This window comes from Tachysurus fulvidraco, chromosome 18, assembly GCF_022655615.1.
Source record: "Tachysurus fulvidraco isolate hzauxx_2018 chromosome 18, HZAU_PFXX_2.0, whole genome shotgun sequence".
Lineage (NCBI taxonomy): Eukaryota > Metazoa > Chordata > Actinopteri > Siluriformes > Bagridae > Tachysurus > Tachysurus fulvidraco.
This window is the reverse complement of record NC_062535.1, coordinates 6,714,456-6,732,798: the sequence shown is the minus strand read 5'-3', so window position 1 is coordinate 6,732,798 and position 18,343 is coordinate 6,714,456. Positions and strand designations below refer to the sequence as shown.

Genomic DNA, 18,343 nt, shown 5'->3' with positions numbered 1-18,343 from the left:
ATTTGAATTGCAGTTTATTATGTTTATTAGGAAATTCAGTTAATTAGGAAATGAATCAACAAATTGCAAATTCAAAAGTGTTTTCATATAAATAAATCTAACATGTGCTTACACTTTACAGAGACATTCTTATTAATTCAATTCAATTTATTTGTATAGCGCTTTTAGCAATTTCCCATTGTCTCAAAGCAGCTTTACAGAAGTATGGAAACAGAAGAGAGAGAAAACTAAATAAATATATAATAACAATATTAAGAATAATAATAAGAAGAAAAAATAAAAATAAATAAGTCAATATGTAAAATTCATTCAATCATTCATGCATTCATTCATTCATTCATAATATGAATGAATATATAAAATTAAATTTTAAAATTAATTTAAAAAAGATTAACTCAAAATGAATGATACTATATATCTATCCCTATACTTAATGAGCAAGCCGGAGGCGACGGCGGAAAAGGGAAAACTCCCTGAGAGGATATGAGGAAGAAACCTTGAGAGGAACCAGACTCAGAAGGGAACCTCATAGTCATTTGGGTGACAACTCTACAGTAAATAGTGTAAATGTAAACAATGTCCTTTCTAACAGTTTATAATAGTGCAACGGAGAGCTCCTATTAAAAAATGAATAAATGAATAAATGATTGTACTTTCCTGCAAAGGCACCGTGGCTTAGTGGTTAAAGTGTTTTGCCTCACACGTCTGGGGTTGTCTGGGGTTGTCTAGGGTTGAGGAATGTCAGTCATATAACCTTTTTTATTTTATATAAGTGTTTTTGGCCACATTTGAGGTTGAAAATGACCAGACACACTAGTTATAGCTAGACGTTTAAACTGTGAGAGCATCAACTCGCCTTATGTGAACAGATTTTCATTACTTTGTTATAAAAACACAATTTGTTAATGCAGATCAATACTCAGGTCCAGAAACTTTGAAACTAGTGTAATTTTCATTGAATTTTGAGATGATTTTAGAAAGTTTTTCTTGTGTAATTATAAGAAATATTTTATAATACATAGTAAATAATAAATAATTAATAATGAATTTAGTGGAGTCGTCTTTACAACATCTAAGTAAAATATGTTTTAAGCTGTAATGTGTAGTTTATAATAAAGTAGTTATTTAGTCAGTTAGTTAGATGACTATTTGTTGATGTCAGATGGATTTGATTTGATCCCATATTTACATATCATACATATGTACATTTTCTGAATTTATAATGAGGGCAAATGTATAGAGATATGCATATAGGATTTCAGTAGCTTCTTTTGGAAAAAAAAATGTTGAAAAGACAAAATATATGAGACCACTGATTTTTCCAGATACAGTATAAATTGAGAAACCGCTCATTCAATAAAAAACAAAAGTACCGTTTGTGTTATTTTTTATTATAAAGCTAAGGCAGAGTGTCAATCGTGTTGTCGTTGTATATATAGTGCACTAGATAGAGTGCACTTTATGTTTGAATTAGTCCACCTGTGCAGGGCGCAGATTGTTATTTGGGATCGAGCCTGACAGAACCGTTGTCAGGTTTGTGTTTCTTTAAAAAAAATCCACTCATCCAGACTCACCGGTTGTTCACACAGACTTGCTGTAGCATTGTCATTTCATCATCTCTGCCTGGGTCATGGCTACTCGTTCTGTTGAAGATTCTTTCCCTTTACACGGGCTGTTGCCGAAAAAGGAGACCGGCGCTGCTTCATTCCTGACCAGGTTTTCTGAGTACGATGGACGGGGAGTGCTAATCGCTATCCTGGACACCGGGGTAGACCCGGGGGCTCCGGGCATGCAGGTAAACTCGAGAGCGCGGCTTTAGCGGATTAGCAGGCCGCGGCTAGTAGCTAAGTTAGCGAGCTCGATTCATTGGCTTTTGTGTAGCTTGCTAACATGATGGAAAGCTAACAGACTGTAGCACTGTCATGTATAACGTATAAACAGAACAGCACTGTCTTGCTCTGGGAAGACTTTTGGTCAGTAATATGCTTCTGAACAATAGGCGAAAACAACAAGCTGTGTCATTCTCTATTAGTGATGTGAACCGGCTTGCTAACAAGCTAACTAGCTAGCTGCTCTGAGCTTCAGTAGCTAAAGAGGCTACACAGGCACATAGCTGAAACAGGAGCACGCATCTGTTGCCAGATTTCACCCAAATGTCAAGACTCCGAATGCCCTGTCCTTCCTTGGGCTTTTGTTATTCTGGTTAAATATGTTTACGATAGTCAAATATTTACAAATTAAGTCCGTTGTTTGATCACAGATCTCCTGTGTCTAGTTACTATGAGACAGTTATGGACAGAATAATCACATTGAGTTTGCAACGTTACTGCTTATGCACTAAAAACAGTCTCACCAATCAGTACCAATAACTGCCCAAAGAATCAGTGTCAGCTGTCCCACCTGAGCAGGGGTCTTGTGAATGGAACCTACTGATTATAGCTGCTATAATGAACAAACTTGCCTGGGATTTACTCTTGGAAAACAAATTGTCATCACATGACTGCATTATTGATTATTTCTTGTTTAGATCACTACAGAGGGCAAGCCTAAGATTGTGGACATCATCGATACGACAGGCAGTGGCGACGTCAACACGTCCACGGTGGTGGAGCCGAAAGACGGAGAAGTGATCGGACTTTCTGGACGCACGCTAAAGGTCTGTCCGTGACGAGGTTAATGTACACTATATATCATATGTTTCTCAGATTCCTCTGACACTAATCTTCTCATCTTGTGCTAGTCAAGCTGTAACTCGATCACTGTTGTATCCCTCAGCACACACAGTGGATAATGTGCAGGCTTCACTTTCATTCTCATCATTTTTTTTTCTTTTTTGCAGATCCCTCCTGCTTGGGTGAACCCATCAGGAAAATATCACATCGGTGTTAAAAATGGTTATGAGTTTTTCCCCAAACCTCTCAAAGAGCGGATACAGGTAAATTACTTGTGTAATTAATGGCTAAACATCAACATTTCAAATGCGAGTCCATGTGTCTATTTTAAAATTATTTCTTATTTCTGTTTAATGTCACATTATCGGGGTTCAAGCCCCAGCACTGCCAAGCTGTCACTGTTGGGCCCTTCAGCAAGGCCCTCAACCCTCTCTGTATCATGGCTGACCAAAGTGGGGATATGTGAAGAAAGCGTTTCACTGTTTTGTAACATTTATGTGACAATAAAGGCTTCTCCTTCTTCTACATAGAAATATATTAATGTGATTTTGGAGTATTAATATCAATAATTGAAATAGGAACAGAACTGTAGAATTGTCTGAATGAATTTCACTTGTTTTGTAATCAACAGCTTTATGGTGCCTGACATCAGGTTTCCTAAATTTTCTAGCTTGTGTTCTGCTAAGATTGATGATAAAACATTAACCTCATCTCGAACATTACAATGCAATCTTATCGGAACAGAATAATCATTGACTGGAAGTTGTGAGCGTGTGTGTGTGAGATTTACATTGTGTGTGTGTGTGTGTGTATACCAGAAAGAGCGCAAGGAGAAGATGTGGGACCCGGCTCACAGAGCAGCTCTCGCCGAGGCCAGTCGCAAGACAGAGGAGTTTGACCTGGCTCATCCCAGCCCCTCACAGGTTCGCCTGTTTGCTCTGTCACAGATAAGACTTTGCTAACGTTGTTACTGGCGTCATCGCAAAGATGCTAATGAGAATTTCATTCGATATGACCACATCACTTGTTTCTGATTGCAATAGGAATCAGACCTTAACAGTCCTGCTCCAACCTGGATATTTATTATACAGCTGAAACTGGAAAAATGCTGTTTTTTGTTCTCATCACTCTACGTTTAACAGTGCTTTAGTTAACCCGGTGTGTGTATTGGGTGTCAGATGGAGAAGCTGCAGAAGGAGGAGTTGCAGAGCCACAGCGAGCTCTTAGGCACCATGGAGAAGAAGTACAGCGACCCTGGGCCTGTGTACGATTGCGTGGCTTGGCACGACGGCATCACCTGGCGGTACATATTAAACACCGTAGTTGCGATTTACAAGCAACAAAGAAAATTTTGAGTCAAATGAGATGCTATGTTTGCTTAATAACTACATATTGTACCAAAGTACATTTAATAAATTGCTTTAAAGGAATAGCATGTTTACACACACTTTGTACCATTTCTCACAGCCTGCGAGGTCGTTTGTGTCTAATTGTATTGTGTATTGTTCCTTCTGTACAGGGCAGTGGTGGATACTTCAGAGACTGGGGACCTGGTGTCCTGTAGTGTGCTCAGCTCCTACAGAGAAAGACAGGATTATGCCACACTTGGAGATGCAGAGATGCTCAATTACTCCATCAACATCTACGATGAGGGGAATACGCTCTGCATTGTCACTAGCGGAGGTCAGAATATTGTCAATAGGAGTAAAGGTTTTCTCCTGGTGTATTTGCTGGTCTGGTAAAGTAAGCTGCAAATGAAACCCTATGTTCACACATCCAGAGTTCATTCATTGACAAAGTTGGGAAGAGTTTAACTTTTGGGACCAATGGGAATGAAGACAGTAGAGCACACATGTTCCATGTCAAAGAAGACACATTGCTTCATCTTATATGATGTGATGCTTATATGATAAATACTGCAGAATTTTATACACAAACACTAAATCTTCCTCCAGAATGTTTTATTTTAGCCCCAAGATAATTGATTTTGTATGCTAGTTGTGCCACTTGCTGATAGATGTTATTACCATGGCAACCAGTAGAAGGAACGCCTACTGGCGACTTCATAGTGCACCGATCAAACTGCCATATATGCGTGTGAACATATTATCAGAGCCGAGATGTGCAGTCTGCTTGTCCCAGGCACCTGAGCTAACAACTTACCCACTATATTAATGAAGGCTGTAAAGAGCAAGATGTGTGTTTTTTTATTTGTTTAGTCTTATTGAGTAGAAGAGCTTTTATTTACTTGCTTTCCTAAGTGATCACGAGCACATGAAAAAGCAATGCGGTTTCAATTCGAATCCCCTCTAGAACTTTTCATCAGTGAATTTTTGGCTTTGCAGGTGCTCATGGGACTCATGTCGCCAGCATAGCTGCAGGTTACTTCCCCGAGGAGCCAGAGAGGAACGGTGTGGCCCCCGGCGCACAAATCCTGGCGCTGAAAATAGGGGATACTCGACTGAGCACAATGGAGACGGGAACAGGCCTCGTCCGAGCGGTAGGAGCTCACTGCATTGACTACTTTCAGAGTAGTTTGTACAGCTGATATTTATCACTCCTTACTGCTTTTTTTGGAAACTGCATGGATTTAGGAATGTCAAATTCTAATTTAGTCCAGCTTCCTGGAAACGTTATAAGCTAGAAGATCTTGGTTGAATTACTTGGTTGAATTACTACAATCTTACCAGCTTATGTTAAATTAAAAACCGATTTTATTTAACGAAAGTGAAATTTTTTTGTTGTTTCTGTAGGCGTTTTTCCAGATGGTTTTTATTTAAATAGTTTTTTTCCCTTGAGGTTTAGTCACTTTGTTGTAATGAATACGGAATTCACTTTACTGTGTTGCTCTTTACAGATGATCGAGGTCATTAACTACAAGTGTGATCTTGTGAACTACAGCTATGGCGAGGCAACCCACTGGCCAAACTCAGGGTGAGTTAATGTGTACAGCTGACTGTGAGCTCAGGTTGCACTCGATACTGCAGTGTACTGAGCTGAATGTTCATCAGCCGACTGTAGAAAAAGATCTAATAAGTGAGCATAGCGACTCGACCTTGGTGTCTCCTTCATTTGCATTTTTAGAAACCAGTTTTAAAGAAAACCCGAACCTTTTTTCACCGTGTCAGTATCACTTCAATGTGTCTGAGTTCACTTCCTGTTGGTTCTCAACACTTTGTGTCTTATGTATTGTTTGGTGTGTGGTTTTTTTTTTTTTTGCAGGAGAATTTGTGAAGTGATCAGTGAGGCAGTGCAGAAACATAACGTCATGTTTGTGTCAAGCGCTGGGAACAACGGGCCGTGTCTCTCCACTGTGGGATGTCCTGGAGGAACCACCAGTAGTGTCATAGGTCAGTTAACGTAGGGCTTTCTGAACCAATGATATTTGCCACTTCAGAACAGCTAGACTAAACGAGTGGAGGTTATCAGCTTCAACTTGAGAATCAGCAGAGTTCCAAATCAGCCAAAAAATATTTATTGACCAACGTTTATGCTCTTCATATCCATCACTCTCTTTCTAGGCGTTGGTGCTTATGTCACACCTGACATGATGGTGGCAGAATATTCGCTGAGAGAGAAACTGCCTCCTAACCAGTACACATGGTCCTCAAGGGGTCCCAGTACTGATGGAGCTCTAGGTGTTAGCATCAGTGCACCTGGTGGAGCCATCGCTTCTGTGCCAAATTGGACTTTGCGCGGAACGCAGTTGATGAACGGCACATCCATGTCCTCTCCCAACGCCTGTGGAGGCATCGCACTCGTACTCTCAGGTAGAAAAAACAAACGGATGTTTGTTCCCTCCGGTGACCTCTGGGAAATCTCATAATGCTGATTTATTTATTTGTTTGTTTGTTTGTTTATTTATTATTTAAAAATCTGTTTTAATTTTTAATGATTCTCATCATCAAAACTGTATCACGATATCAGTGTTTCATATCGGTCGATATCGATAATTATTGATATTTTTTATGACCCATTTAAAATAAGGACCAGGAGAAAAATCTATAACATTTTAAACATTTTTATTTTAAACTTAACCTTCCTCTGATCATAATCCCCTCAGTTAATAAGACAAATGTCAACAACCAGGAAAACCTCAAATAATTACAATGTAAACATAAGTCTAAAGTCACAATGAACACTTAACTATTATCTCTTAACATTTAAGGTGCAAAATGAAAGAAAATGTAAGAAATGCTTAATAAAGTGTAATTAAATAGTGCAAAGTGTTAAATATAAACAGAGAAACCTGAGAATTTAGTGCAGGTTTAGTGCGAGGAAGTTCACTAGCTGTTCACCTTCTGGTGACTAAAGTGTGTAAAATATGTGCAGTGTTTTGTAAACAGAAATAAAACTGAGGTAAACTGAGATACATCTGTAATATAAAACACAAACCTGATACAGTACAGTAACATTGTTTGAAATATAAAACCAGCAGAAATATGAAAAAAGGTAGCTGACTTTTCCTCTTTTATTTACAATTTCCTCGCTCGCTGCGGCTCATTTTCTGCTTATCAGTCGCCGGTTACTGAAGCGGAATCTAGCAGACCAGCACGAGACAACGATATGGCGCTACCAAACGTGATACTGTTACATGATTGGCTGTTAGCATGTCACTCCCTACGTTGCTAGGTTACCAGAGAGTGAGTGCTTTTGTTAATGCAACCAATCTTGCTTCGCAACCTCTGTTTTCTTCCGACGAAGGATAAAATATATCGAATGTCTTATCGAACACATTTTTATTGATATCGATCACGTGTCTATTGCGATACATATCGTTATCGTTTTATCCGCCAGCCCTGGACTCTACAATAAATGTGTAACAAGGACAAAATAGTCAGCAATGGTTAAAAAAACAACTGTATACAAAGAGATGACTGATAAGTCGAGCAGTTTGTCATGTGTTTACATCTTCAATGTAGATTAAAATAAATTTTGTGTGTGTGTGAAGGTCTGAAGCAGAACGGGATGCAACCCTCAGTCGCAGCTATGAGACGTGCTTTGGAAAACACAGCTCAGAAAGTGGACGACATTGAAGTATTTGCGCAGGGGCATGGCATTATTCAGGTACATAAATCGTGCATCCGTGTGTACGTGTGTTACGCCTCGGACTGTGGTTGATGCGTTTTGTGTTCGTTTCTGCTGCAGGTGGAAAGAGCATTTGACTACCTCATGCAACATGCTTCCACTCCCACCAGTAACCTGGGCTTCACAGTCACTGTAGGGAATCAGCGGGGCATCTACCTCAGGGACGCCGTCCACGTCTCCACTCCCTCTGATCACGGAGTTGGCATTGAGCCAGTATTTCCCGAAAACACCGGTAAGTCACTTAACGTATATGTGTTACTATATGTAACGCCACCTTAACAAAGCTCAGTAATCAAGCTGACCTCAGCCACCAGCACCATCGGCTTCAGATAATCCGTGAGCTTCAGTGCACTAGAAGAGAAAGTAAAGTGAGTAGGAAGCACAAGCAAGAGCTGATGGTTTTACAAAAGAAGGACAAACGCGTGTTTTCACAGTGGCATAAAAATGCTAACAAGGTTTCATCTTACATTGCATATTACTAAGATAAAAAATGTAGAGACCAAACCTGCTACCAGTACATTAACTAACTGCAATACAGAGTCTTCTTGCTTTCTTCTATATTTCGATTATAGATACAGTATAATTCAAGGCAGCTACAAACATGCTTCTCAGTCAACTCTCTCCAATTCAGCAGCATTTAACTTCGTCTACAAGACAAACGCTTCACACATCAGCTTTTAAAATAGGCGATGAAACGATGAAAGTCATCGAATGAGGACTAGAGACCTTCGGCTTCATGAGCTGCATAAATTAACATTTGTAATGCTAGAATGTAGCATTTATATATGTAAATAAAATAATAACAATAATACATTGTTTTGTCTGGTGTGATTTTTATACTGTGCTACTTCCCCAACAGGATTTTTTAGACTGATTTATTTATTTATTTATTTATTAGTATGTTTAGTGTCAGACGTAGTGAGCCAGAATGAGCGACTGCCTTTCTCCAGCACAAACGACGTATAAAATCCACGTGTGATCCGATCTCCCAGCATGCATGTTAAACCCAGGTGTATTCCTTATGCATGTGATTAAATGCTTGTGTCTGCCTTTTAGAAAACTCAGTACGAATCTCGCTGCAGTTGCATCTGGCGCTCACATGCAGCGCGTCGTGGGTTCAGTGCCCTTCTCACTTGGAGCTCATGAACCAGTGCCGTCACGTTAACGTGCGCGTCGACCCACAAGGACTTCGAGAGGGATTGCATTATACTGAGGTACCGATCTCCTGCTTGTAATCTCTGTCTGCTTAGAAAATTACAACAAAATATCTTCTTATCAAGGTCTTTAATGGTGGAGCTTAAACAAAGGCTCAGATTCTTTAGCCACGTTCACACTGCAAGTCTTAATGCTCAATTCGGATATTTTGCTCAGATCTGATTTTTATGTTTGGCCTATATCAGATACCAGTGTAAACGGTTTGCTGTTTTGAACTGACCCGCATGCGCAAACGAACAATAAATGACGTCACACGCAGCACGCCGTTGCGCTAAAGTTGGCGAGGTTATGGAGGAAGTAAGCATTTTTGCTTTTCTTTCGAAATGTTTGTGTAATGGCAGCACAGAGACGCAGTGTTTTGAAAATTTTCGGATGTCGAGGGCAACTTTTGATTATTTGATCCATTTTGTAGGCGTTGTCGCTACTCGATCCGTAAAACAACGTTTGTGTGCGTACTCAACGGTGCATAATTGTGACGAATGTCGATGTAGATTGACGTAAAAGTCGTATCAAATCCGCCTTGGCTGTTCACACTGCGGCCACATTGGAATAAATCAGATCTGGGCCAGATTTCAGTGTTCACACTACTCCTGAAGAAGTCTGACCTGGTCACTTGACCCCCAAAGAATCAGATTTGGGCCACTTTTACCTGCAGTGTGAACGTGGCTTTTGTTTTGATGAATTGTTTAAGGCACCGAAAATACAATTAAATTACAAAACAAATGTATACAATGTTTATTTCTTGCAGGAATAATGATTGTGGCTGTGTGTTTGGCTTGTGTTTGTCTCACCAGGTGTGTGCTTATGATACCTCCGCACCCAGTGCTGGTCCCCTCTTCCGAGTCCCAATTACAGTTATAATTCCCACAAAGTACGTTCATTAAAATATCGCTGTTGTTTTTATATTTATCACGTTTTACCCTTTTTACCGTGTGACTAGCGTCGCTTTCTTGTACAGGGTGACCGAGAGCCAGAATCAGGAGGTTTCCTTCACAGACGTTCACTTCAGATCAGGACAGATCCGCCGCCATTTTATCACCGTCCCTCAAGGAGCCTCATGGGCCGGTGTGTAAAACCGTATGTGTGTAAACGTAGAATCAGGTGCTAGTCTGTTCGTTTTTTTGTGTCTCTGTTCACATTTATATATTCTCTCATTTATATTCCTTCTTCATCAGAGATCACGTTAACATCTCACTCCCCTGATGTCTCCTCCAAGTTTGTCCTCCATGCCGTGCACTTGGTGAAGCAGAGAGCTTACCGAGCTAACGAGTTCTACAAATTCTCCTCGCTGCTGGAGAAGGGCTCGCTCACAGAGGCTTTCCCTGTGCTGGTACCAGGACCTTATGTGTTTTAACAGATAGTGTTTCATTAATCCTGAGTAATCGATCTGTTGAGACAACAGCGAACATGACTAATAGCGTCTGCGTTGCTCTGTATCTGTCTCAGCCTGGGCGAACGGTGGAAGTGTGCGTCGCTCGATGGTGGGCCAGTCTCGGTGATGTCACTGTAGGCTATACCATTTCATTCCATGGGCTTCAAATGTCTCCCTGTCCTCTTCATATAGTGAGTATGAAAAGTAAAGCTGTTGTTTGTTTTTGTTTGTTTGTTTATTTATTTATATTTTATTTTATTTCATTTTATGATCACTTTTTTTGTCAGTACATTAAAACATAAATTCCCATGTGGGCGGAGAACGTTTCACAGCACTGCACACATCCACAGAAACTGGTAGAAATTCCTAATTAAAAAGGGGTTGATGTGGTTCTATATTTCGGTTTATATTTCGTCCTCCGTCCAATCAGTTTATGACTGGCATTAATGTGGTGTTCTCTACAGCATGCTTCTGAAGGCATAACCAGTTTTGAGGTGTGTTCTCCTATTCGATATGAGGAGGTCTCACCAACCATCACCCTGAAGAACTGGGTGCAACCCCTTAGGTGACTCTTTAACTTTTATATCATTAGGATGTTGTTCTTATGTGTAAAAATACTGAATGGTTAATCATCCATGTAGAAAGAATATTAGATGGAATACTAAACCATGAACAGAATACAGCACTTTGGTCAATTGTTTTTTTTAATTTTTTCCCTGCAGGCCAATAAGTTCAAAAACAAAAGCGCTCGGCTCCAGAGACGTCTTGCCCAACAACCGTCAGCTTTATGAAATCGTCCTTACATACAGCTTTCACCAGGTGAGCAGCTACACATACATGCACATAGCCGGACTATCTAGAAGGCTAAACTATCTGTTTTAATTCCCATTTGCTTCACTCTATGAAAGAATCATTACTGTTTAGATTTAAACTATCCAGAATTTAGACATAAGTCTGAAACCTGTCTTTATTAAAGTGAATTGATGTGTCTCTTGTTTTACAGCCTAAAAGCGGAGAGGTGACCCCCAGTTGTCCGCTACTGTGCGAGCTGCTCTATGAGTCTGAGTTTGACAGCCAGCTCTGGCTCCTGTTTGACCAGAACAAGCGACTCATGGGCTCTGGCGATGCTTATCCTCACCAGGTAGATAAGCACTTCATCTGTACCACTTTGGGTTTTTTGGGATGATTTAATGTGGTTTATGTAAACAATGATGATAAAATTCATGTCAGGATTTTATCCCACCAAGAAATGATCATCTGATTTATTTCTGACGTTGATGTTGATGTCCTCGTGTCCATCTTCTCCAATCCCCGCTAGTACTCTTTGAAGCTAGAGAAAGGCGACTACACCGTCCGGCTGCAGGTTCGTCACGAGCAGCAGAGCGAGTTGGAGCGACTGAAGGATCTGCCGTTTATAGTGTCTCATCGGCTGTCCAACACGCTGAGCCTGGAGGTGTACGAGACGCACCGGGCGGCACTGCTAGCAAAGAAGAAAGGGAACTCTCTCACTCTTACACCAGGAGCCTCTCATCCATTCTACATCACCTCTCTGTCAGATGACAAGTGTGTGGTTTGTTCAGTTTTGTGTTTTTTTTAATCGACGGCATGCGGTATAAGGTCAATAAGTTGTTTATTGATGTTTCTGAGCAGGTTTTACCTCTTTTTACATGGACATCAGTCATTGTCCATGATTTTGCATTACCTTCCTTTTTTTTTTTTTTTATACATATATATTTTTTTCAGGATACCTAAAGGTACAGGTCCGGGCTGCTACATGACCGGCTCTCTGATAGTACCGAAGAGCGAGTACGGGAAAAAAGCAGTGAGTGGCCCTATTTGCCGTTAGTTTCTTTCACGCTGGTGGCTTGGGCAGCCTTTGAGTCCCACCCATCTCATACCTGGCTCAATCGGGAGCTTTGTCTCTGTCTTTATTTTGCATGCTGCTTTGGCCCTCAAATCGTAGGGGTGTAAAACAAGACTAATTTACATTTGTGCTGCATCTCTCATTGTCTGTGTTTTTGTCTAGATGCTATGAGTATCAGCAGAAAGATTATAGCGATGTAAAGGTGCTGCTGAATGAGTCTTATTAGTCTTTGTCAGCTAATAACCTCCAGGCACTTGGACAACACTTGGATGCTATAAACCTAGGACACGATCATCTCACAGCATGCCACTATAGTTTGAGTCCAGAGAATCAAACATGTCTGTGTATTTGATTTAGATTTCAGTTCATGACCTCCAGATTCGGCTCCTCGTTGCATCCTGAATTCATATAATGCACTGCATGATCTTGTTTGTCTAATACACAATTAAAGAATTGTAAAGTTTATGTATATACTATATGTGAATCTGTCAAGAGTCATGAAAAGCCGATGGGTTGAAAGGAGACGTGTCTTACGGACCCGGTTGTATATGGTTTCTGATTCTACATCTACGAGTAAAACAAAGTTTACACCCCTATCGTCCTGAGGGAGTCGCTGTTGCTCAAAGAATGTGCTTTTTTTTTTTTTTTTTTTTTAATGCAGATTTCAGCTGAAATGTGTAGATAAACAATTTAGAGATCTGACAAAGCCATTCAGAATTAGATATTAATCATTAATAATACTTGAATGAAATAGTACAACAAAAAAAAATTAGGACCGTAGTACAAACTCTTGGCCTGAGTCTGATCTTCAAATTGTGGATCTATCTGGTATGTTTTCATACCTGACACATCACCACTGTGCCTTCTGGAGGGGGTTTGCCCATTATTTGTCCTTATTTTTGTTGTTGTTGTTGCTTTCACATCATTGAGGATAGATAGGAGAGTATGTGTGTGTATATATACTGAATATACAGTTGAATAAGATGTAGACGGAAGGATGGAATGAATTTCTTTAGCGTTTCGTTACTCATCACCACTAGGTGACTCTTAGCAAGTAACCCTGACTAACTGCACTGGCTACAATTAGCTATAGCAATTTAAGCTGAGCAGGAGGATTAAATGGCTACACAAATGCTAATCCCAGTATGCAGATTAGATAAATGGAAAGAGAGAGATCCGAGTGTGTGTCTGTTTTCTCTTCTCTCCTTCATTGTGTGTTATTCTGACCACCAGGGCCAAGCCTCAGCCAAACGACAAGGAAAATTTAAAAAGGTACTGGATGGGCTAGAGTTCTATTAATCTGCAAATGCAATATTTTTAAATGATTTATGCCAATAGTTGAGAGGTACAGATGAACCAGTCTGTTAAAAGGAGTATTAAGTCTGATTATTTACAGTGCCGGGTGAGTATATCTATCTCTCTGCACTCTAAACGCAAGGATCTTTCTTACAATGTATGTGAATTATGAAGCTGAAAAAAAATAAATAACACCCAGACGTCACATCTCGACCACACGTCATGTCCGCTATCCATCTTGTTCTCGACTTGTCCATAATGTCTCGAATAAGTATATCGGATCTAAAAAATATCACCCGAAATTCATCTGTTTGGATCGTTTGCATTTCTTTAAAAAAAAAAAAAGAGAGAGATTGAGGTGGCTTTAAATCTGCTGTACTTCATAAATAATGTTGTAGGAATGAGAAGATGGCCCATCAACTCAAGTCTCTCTCTCTCTCTTTTTTTTTTTCTCTTCCCCCTGGTTAGGACATCGTGCCAATTTTCTACCACCTGATTTCAGCCCCTAACAAAACAAAGAATGGTGGGAAAGAGAAGGACAAGGACGGAGAGAAGGAGAAGGATGTTAAGGAAGAGTTCACCGAAGCCCTCAGAGACTTGAAGATCCAGTGGATGACCAAGTCCGTTTAGGATTTACTCTATTTTCTCTTCACCATTCCTGCTTTTTTTCACTTATGTGATCTCATATTTTGTATATATTTTTTTCTTTTTAACCCTTAGGTTGGACAATAACATTTTATATGATGAACTGAAGGAGAGCTTTGCAAATTATCTCCCTCTCCATGTTCAAAGACTGCACCAGCTGGATTCAGAGAAGGTATCCTCCTCCTCCCCCCCCCTTCCCGACACACACACACCCACCCAAACACACACACTATTAGCTAGACTTATTTTTTTTATTTTTTTCCCCCTCCAGGAGCGACTGAAGCGATTGCAAGACATCGTTGCAGCATCAGATATTGTCATCTCTCACATTGACCAGACTGCACTGGCAGTGTATCTCACAATGAAGACAGACCCTCGTCCAGATGCAGCCTCTATAAAGAGGTAAAAGGGGGAAAAAAATTATCATTCTAACAGCATTAAACCAAAGCTAGTTGTGTTGTAATCTAAAAAAAAAAGTTTGAAGAAGAGCCTCAGGTGACCGTTTGTTTAAACATAAAATTTGCAGCGACATGGAGAAGCAGAAGTCGTCACTGCTGGACGCACTCTGTAGGAAAGGCTGTGCTCTGGCTGATCAGATCATGCAGCCTTCAGAGCAGGAAGGGGCGAGTGCCAGTGAGGTGGGCAGCTCTGAAGAAGACCCACACGGAGTGGCTAAAGCACTGAACGACACTTTCTGGGAGGTTCAAAAGTGGACCGAGCTCACCGATTCTAAGGTGAGGGTGAATTATGAGTTTGTCGTGTGTAAAAAATGAATCCTAGCCTACACGACGAGTAACGGCTAAAAACGATCCTTAAATTTAAGTCACATAATATCAGTACTGCCTGTTAGGACATGTGCTCCCGTCCTCATGTCTTTGCCTGCAGAGGAGTTTCACACCGACATCCTACACCACTATTACTATTTTGGAAGAATTTATTTAGACATTAATAAAGTATACAAGTATATGATGGCACTTTATATGCAAAATCTGTTGTCCAAGCCACAGCAGAGGGTACAGTGCTGATTTTAATATGACGTGACATACAGCTAGCTATGGTGACCCATACTCAGAATTCGGTCTCTGCATTTAACCCATCCAAAGTACACACACACACAGCAGTGAACACACACATGCACACACACTGTGAACACACACCCGGGGCAGCCATTTATGCTGCGGCGCCCAGGGAGCAGATGGGGGGGTTCGGTGCCTTGCTCAAGGGCACCTCAGTCGTGGTTTTGCCGGCACGAGACTCGAACCCACAACCTTAGGGTTAGGAGTCAAACTCTCTAACCATTAGGCCACGATGATTTTAATTCATAAGTAACGAAGGATGACAGGGCACGCGGTTATAGGAAATTAATCAGTGATGGGGTCGTTTAATGTGAACCACCCCAAAGTGTTTTATACTCTTCATACCTCTCCAGTCTTTAATTCATTCATTAAAAAAATTGACAGCACTGTTTTAAATGTTCATCGTTAAACATCAGCCTCTTAATTAATTCTCTCGAAGTCTACAAGACAACAAAAATAAGCAGTTTATGTTCCTGAGAACGTAGAAAGGATGTAGTTCTGTATATATATTGTATATTGCTTGTAAGGTGACCTTGGGTGTTCTGAAAGGCGCCATGAAATAAAATGCATTATTATTATTATCATTATTAGTTTTGGCCTGAAGACTTTCATGAGAATTCTGGTTAATGACAGACTTCATCAAATCGACCTCTAGAACAGTGTAACGACTAAGCAGCTGTTTTGATTACAACATCCTGTGCTGGTTATCTTCACTAACCACCACCGTGCACCTACAGTTGTTTTAATCTGCTTTGCCTTTCCTTCGCAGGTTCTGTCGTTTTCCTACAAACACGCCTTAGCAAGTAAAATGTACGGAAGGGCCTTGAAATACGCTTCTAAAATTGTAGAGGACAAACCCAGCAAAGACAACTGGAAAAACTGCATTCAGGTCAGTAATGACATCTCTGAACTGGAATTAATTCTACATTCGTATAATCATTAAAAGCTCGAGCTCTTAATAAGCAAGTTCTCTGTCTGTGCCGCAGATGATGAAGTCTCTGGGCTGGACGCACTGCGCCACCTACACTGAGAACTGGCTTCCCATCATGTATCCCTCAGACTACACACCTTTTTAAACCAAGATTTCTCTGCACAAATGCAGTCGCAGGTTTTAAAGACTCTCGATGTGGTCCAACGTGGATCGTGTTTGTTTTTTTTTTTTTCAAATCAGTTTCACTCCGAACTGCAGGTTCACATGGGACCTAAAGGTCAACATGTCACTACCATATCATAATCCTCACAGATTAGTCACAGATTTCTCTTCTGTACATTTCGTGGAGTCGTTCTCTCGTTCTTCTTGTTCTATTTCAGTAAGTGTAGGAGGAGGAGATGCTGCTCGGTCGATTATTATTCTCACGTGTATATCGTCTCAAATCTACTCCTGTAGAGATTTTTTTTTAATCCTTTAGAGTGCCAATTTATTTAATTTAACATTTATTGCAAGATCGCGAGAGAGAGCAGGACTGAATGTGACTGAATGTGTTTATAGGTAGAACCCGGGGTCAGAAACGCACACGATTATATAAAGGCAATATAATTATATGTAAACCTACTTTTCCCTGATATACAGTATATGTACAATGTATGCATGTTTTTATAACGTCTTAAGAGGTCTGATAACATACAGCTTTCAGTTACTTATGTCAAGAGCAAATTGAACTGGGCTTTTATACTGTATAATGGAGTTAATGTCTTGCCTTTTTATGAGTGAAAGTAGGGAAGGTTTTGGTGTGTGCGTGTGTGTGTGTTTGCACTCAAAATGTGTATTTTTAATTTATTTATTTTGGGATTTTTTGCATATGCTTACAAAGTTTGCTTGGCACACATGTACCCGTTTAATTCTAGTTAAATTTATTGAGTCCTATTGATGGCAGCCCGGTTATGACAATGCAATAACATGCCTTTTAAAAAATAAACAAAAAAGTTACCGCTGGAATGTATCTTATTCCATATATTTAAAGAAAGTCTCCACCATGATTATGACTATTTCTGCATCATAGTGTTATTTATATCTGTACTTTCTGAGTCACCAAAAGTTGGAAATAAATTAATTGTGTGTGTCAACACACTTGGAGAATAAACCGGATTCTGAGGTCTGGGTCATACGACAGATTGTTCTCGTTATAAAACAGCAGTCAACCGCTAACACCTCATGTGGCAACTACCAGCACATTCGCATCAGAATCACAGAGAACATTTTAAAGGACATTTGAAAATGCATGGTGGAGATTTCCTTCTAGTCAGGATAGAATCGAAGGTGCAGCCTGAACTGATCGAAGTAGTAAATCTGTGTGTTCTTTAGTATGTTCATATGGTAAAGATACACATGCTTTAACTTCCTTAGATCAGCTTTCAGCCTCCAGAATCTTCTGAGTGGGGTTTAATAAGTCTAAAAGTAATTGCCCCTGAGAATGTGGTGCTTTACAGACAGTTAATAGAGTTAATAGTGTCGGATTGACAGCTGTGTTTATGGAAGTGAGACACAATCACTGCTGTGGGTGACCGACGGGAATCGTTGCCAAAAAAAAAAGCATGTTGTAAGCTTTTCCTTTTAGTGTGTGTGGATACTGTACTTATCAGCACTGATCAGAAAATCAGTGAAATTTTAGAGGATGTCATACATCTCTATAGATCATATTTCACTTTGTTGAACTTATCCTAGCTTGTATGTGCTAATGGAATTGTTTTCCTCTCCAGCTTGCTTTAAATACACACACACACAGTTTTGTGTTTTGATCTGCAGCAATATATTCAGGGTTACACTGGCACGGATGTTGCCGACATCAGTTTCTTCAACAATGGCCTTAAATCATCCCGACCTTCACACCGTCCACCTCTGAGTGCAGTCACGGGTCTCGCGTCGCTGCCGCTGTGTCAAAGAGCTGTATCGTTGGATATAGTGTGTTTCTAAAGTTTAAACAAAAACTAGTTCATGCCAATATTTTAAAATGTACTTTTAATTTGAAGCCTACTGTATGTCCTAGTATCATTTTATTACCGTTATACTTCAAGAGATGTATGGAAAGTTGCAACGAGTTATTTTGTTATTGCAGTAAATGTTGGAAATTGTGAAGATAATTCTGAATAAAACCATTTGAACACCAAATGTTCTCCA

General features: G+C 40.1%; 1 protein-coding gene across 2 annotated transcripts; it reads left to right on the top strand.

Moving 5' to 3' along the window:
• Positions 1-1,504: 1,504 nt before the first annotated feature.
• tpp2 (tripeptidyl peptidase 2) lies at positions 1,505-18,334 on the top strand. Of its 2 annotated transcripts, XM_047803299.1 has the most exons (29): positions 1,505-1,795; positions 2,528-2,656; positions 2,840-2,935; positions 3,491-3,595; positions 3,851-3,975; positions 4,192-4,355; positions 5,018-5,172; positions 5,530-5,606; positions 5,895-6,022; positions 6,194-6,442; positions 7,624-7,739; positions 7,821-7,992; positions 8,817-8,974; positions 9,770-9,846; positions 9,934-10,040; positions 10,151-10,305; positions 10,422-10,538; positions 10,812-10,912; positions 11,070-11,166; positions 11,351-11,488; positions 11,666-11,910; positions 12,091-12,169; positions 13,445-13,483; positions 13,976-14,127; positions 14,228-14,324; positions 14,424-14,554; positions 14,679-14,886; positions 15,998-16,117; positions 16,215-18,334. In XM_047803299.1, the coding sequence occupies exons 1-29, from the start codon at positions 1,631-1,633 to the stop codon at positions 16,302-16,304; spliced, it is 3,792 nt and encodes a 1,263-aa protein (XP_047659255.1). In that variant the 5' UTR covers positions 1,505-1,630; the 3' UTR covers positions 16,305-18,334. The 2 variants fall into 2 exon arrangements, with proteins under 2 accessions (XP_047659255.1, XP_047659256.1); XM_047803300.1 differs by lacking the exon at positions 13,445-13,483 and having other exon boundaries at positions 1,506-1,795.
• The last annotated feature ends 9 nt before the right edge of the window (positions 18,335-18,343 follow it).

Bases quoted from the DNA above. Each gene is read 5' to 3' on its own strand.
- tpp2 (XM_047803299.1), top strand. From the start codon at position 1,631: ATGGCTACTCGTTCTGTTGAAGATTCTTTCCCTTTACACGGGCTGTTG. The intron at 6,443-7,623 runs GTAGAAAAAACA...GTGTGTGTGAAG, and splicing joins CATCGCACTCGTACTCTCAG to GTCTGAAGCAGAACGGGATG. The intron at 11,167-11,350 runs GTGAGCAGCTAC...CTTGTTTTACAG, and splicing joins TTACATACAGCTTTCACCAG to CCTAAAAGCGGAGAGGTGAC.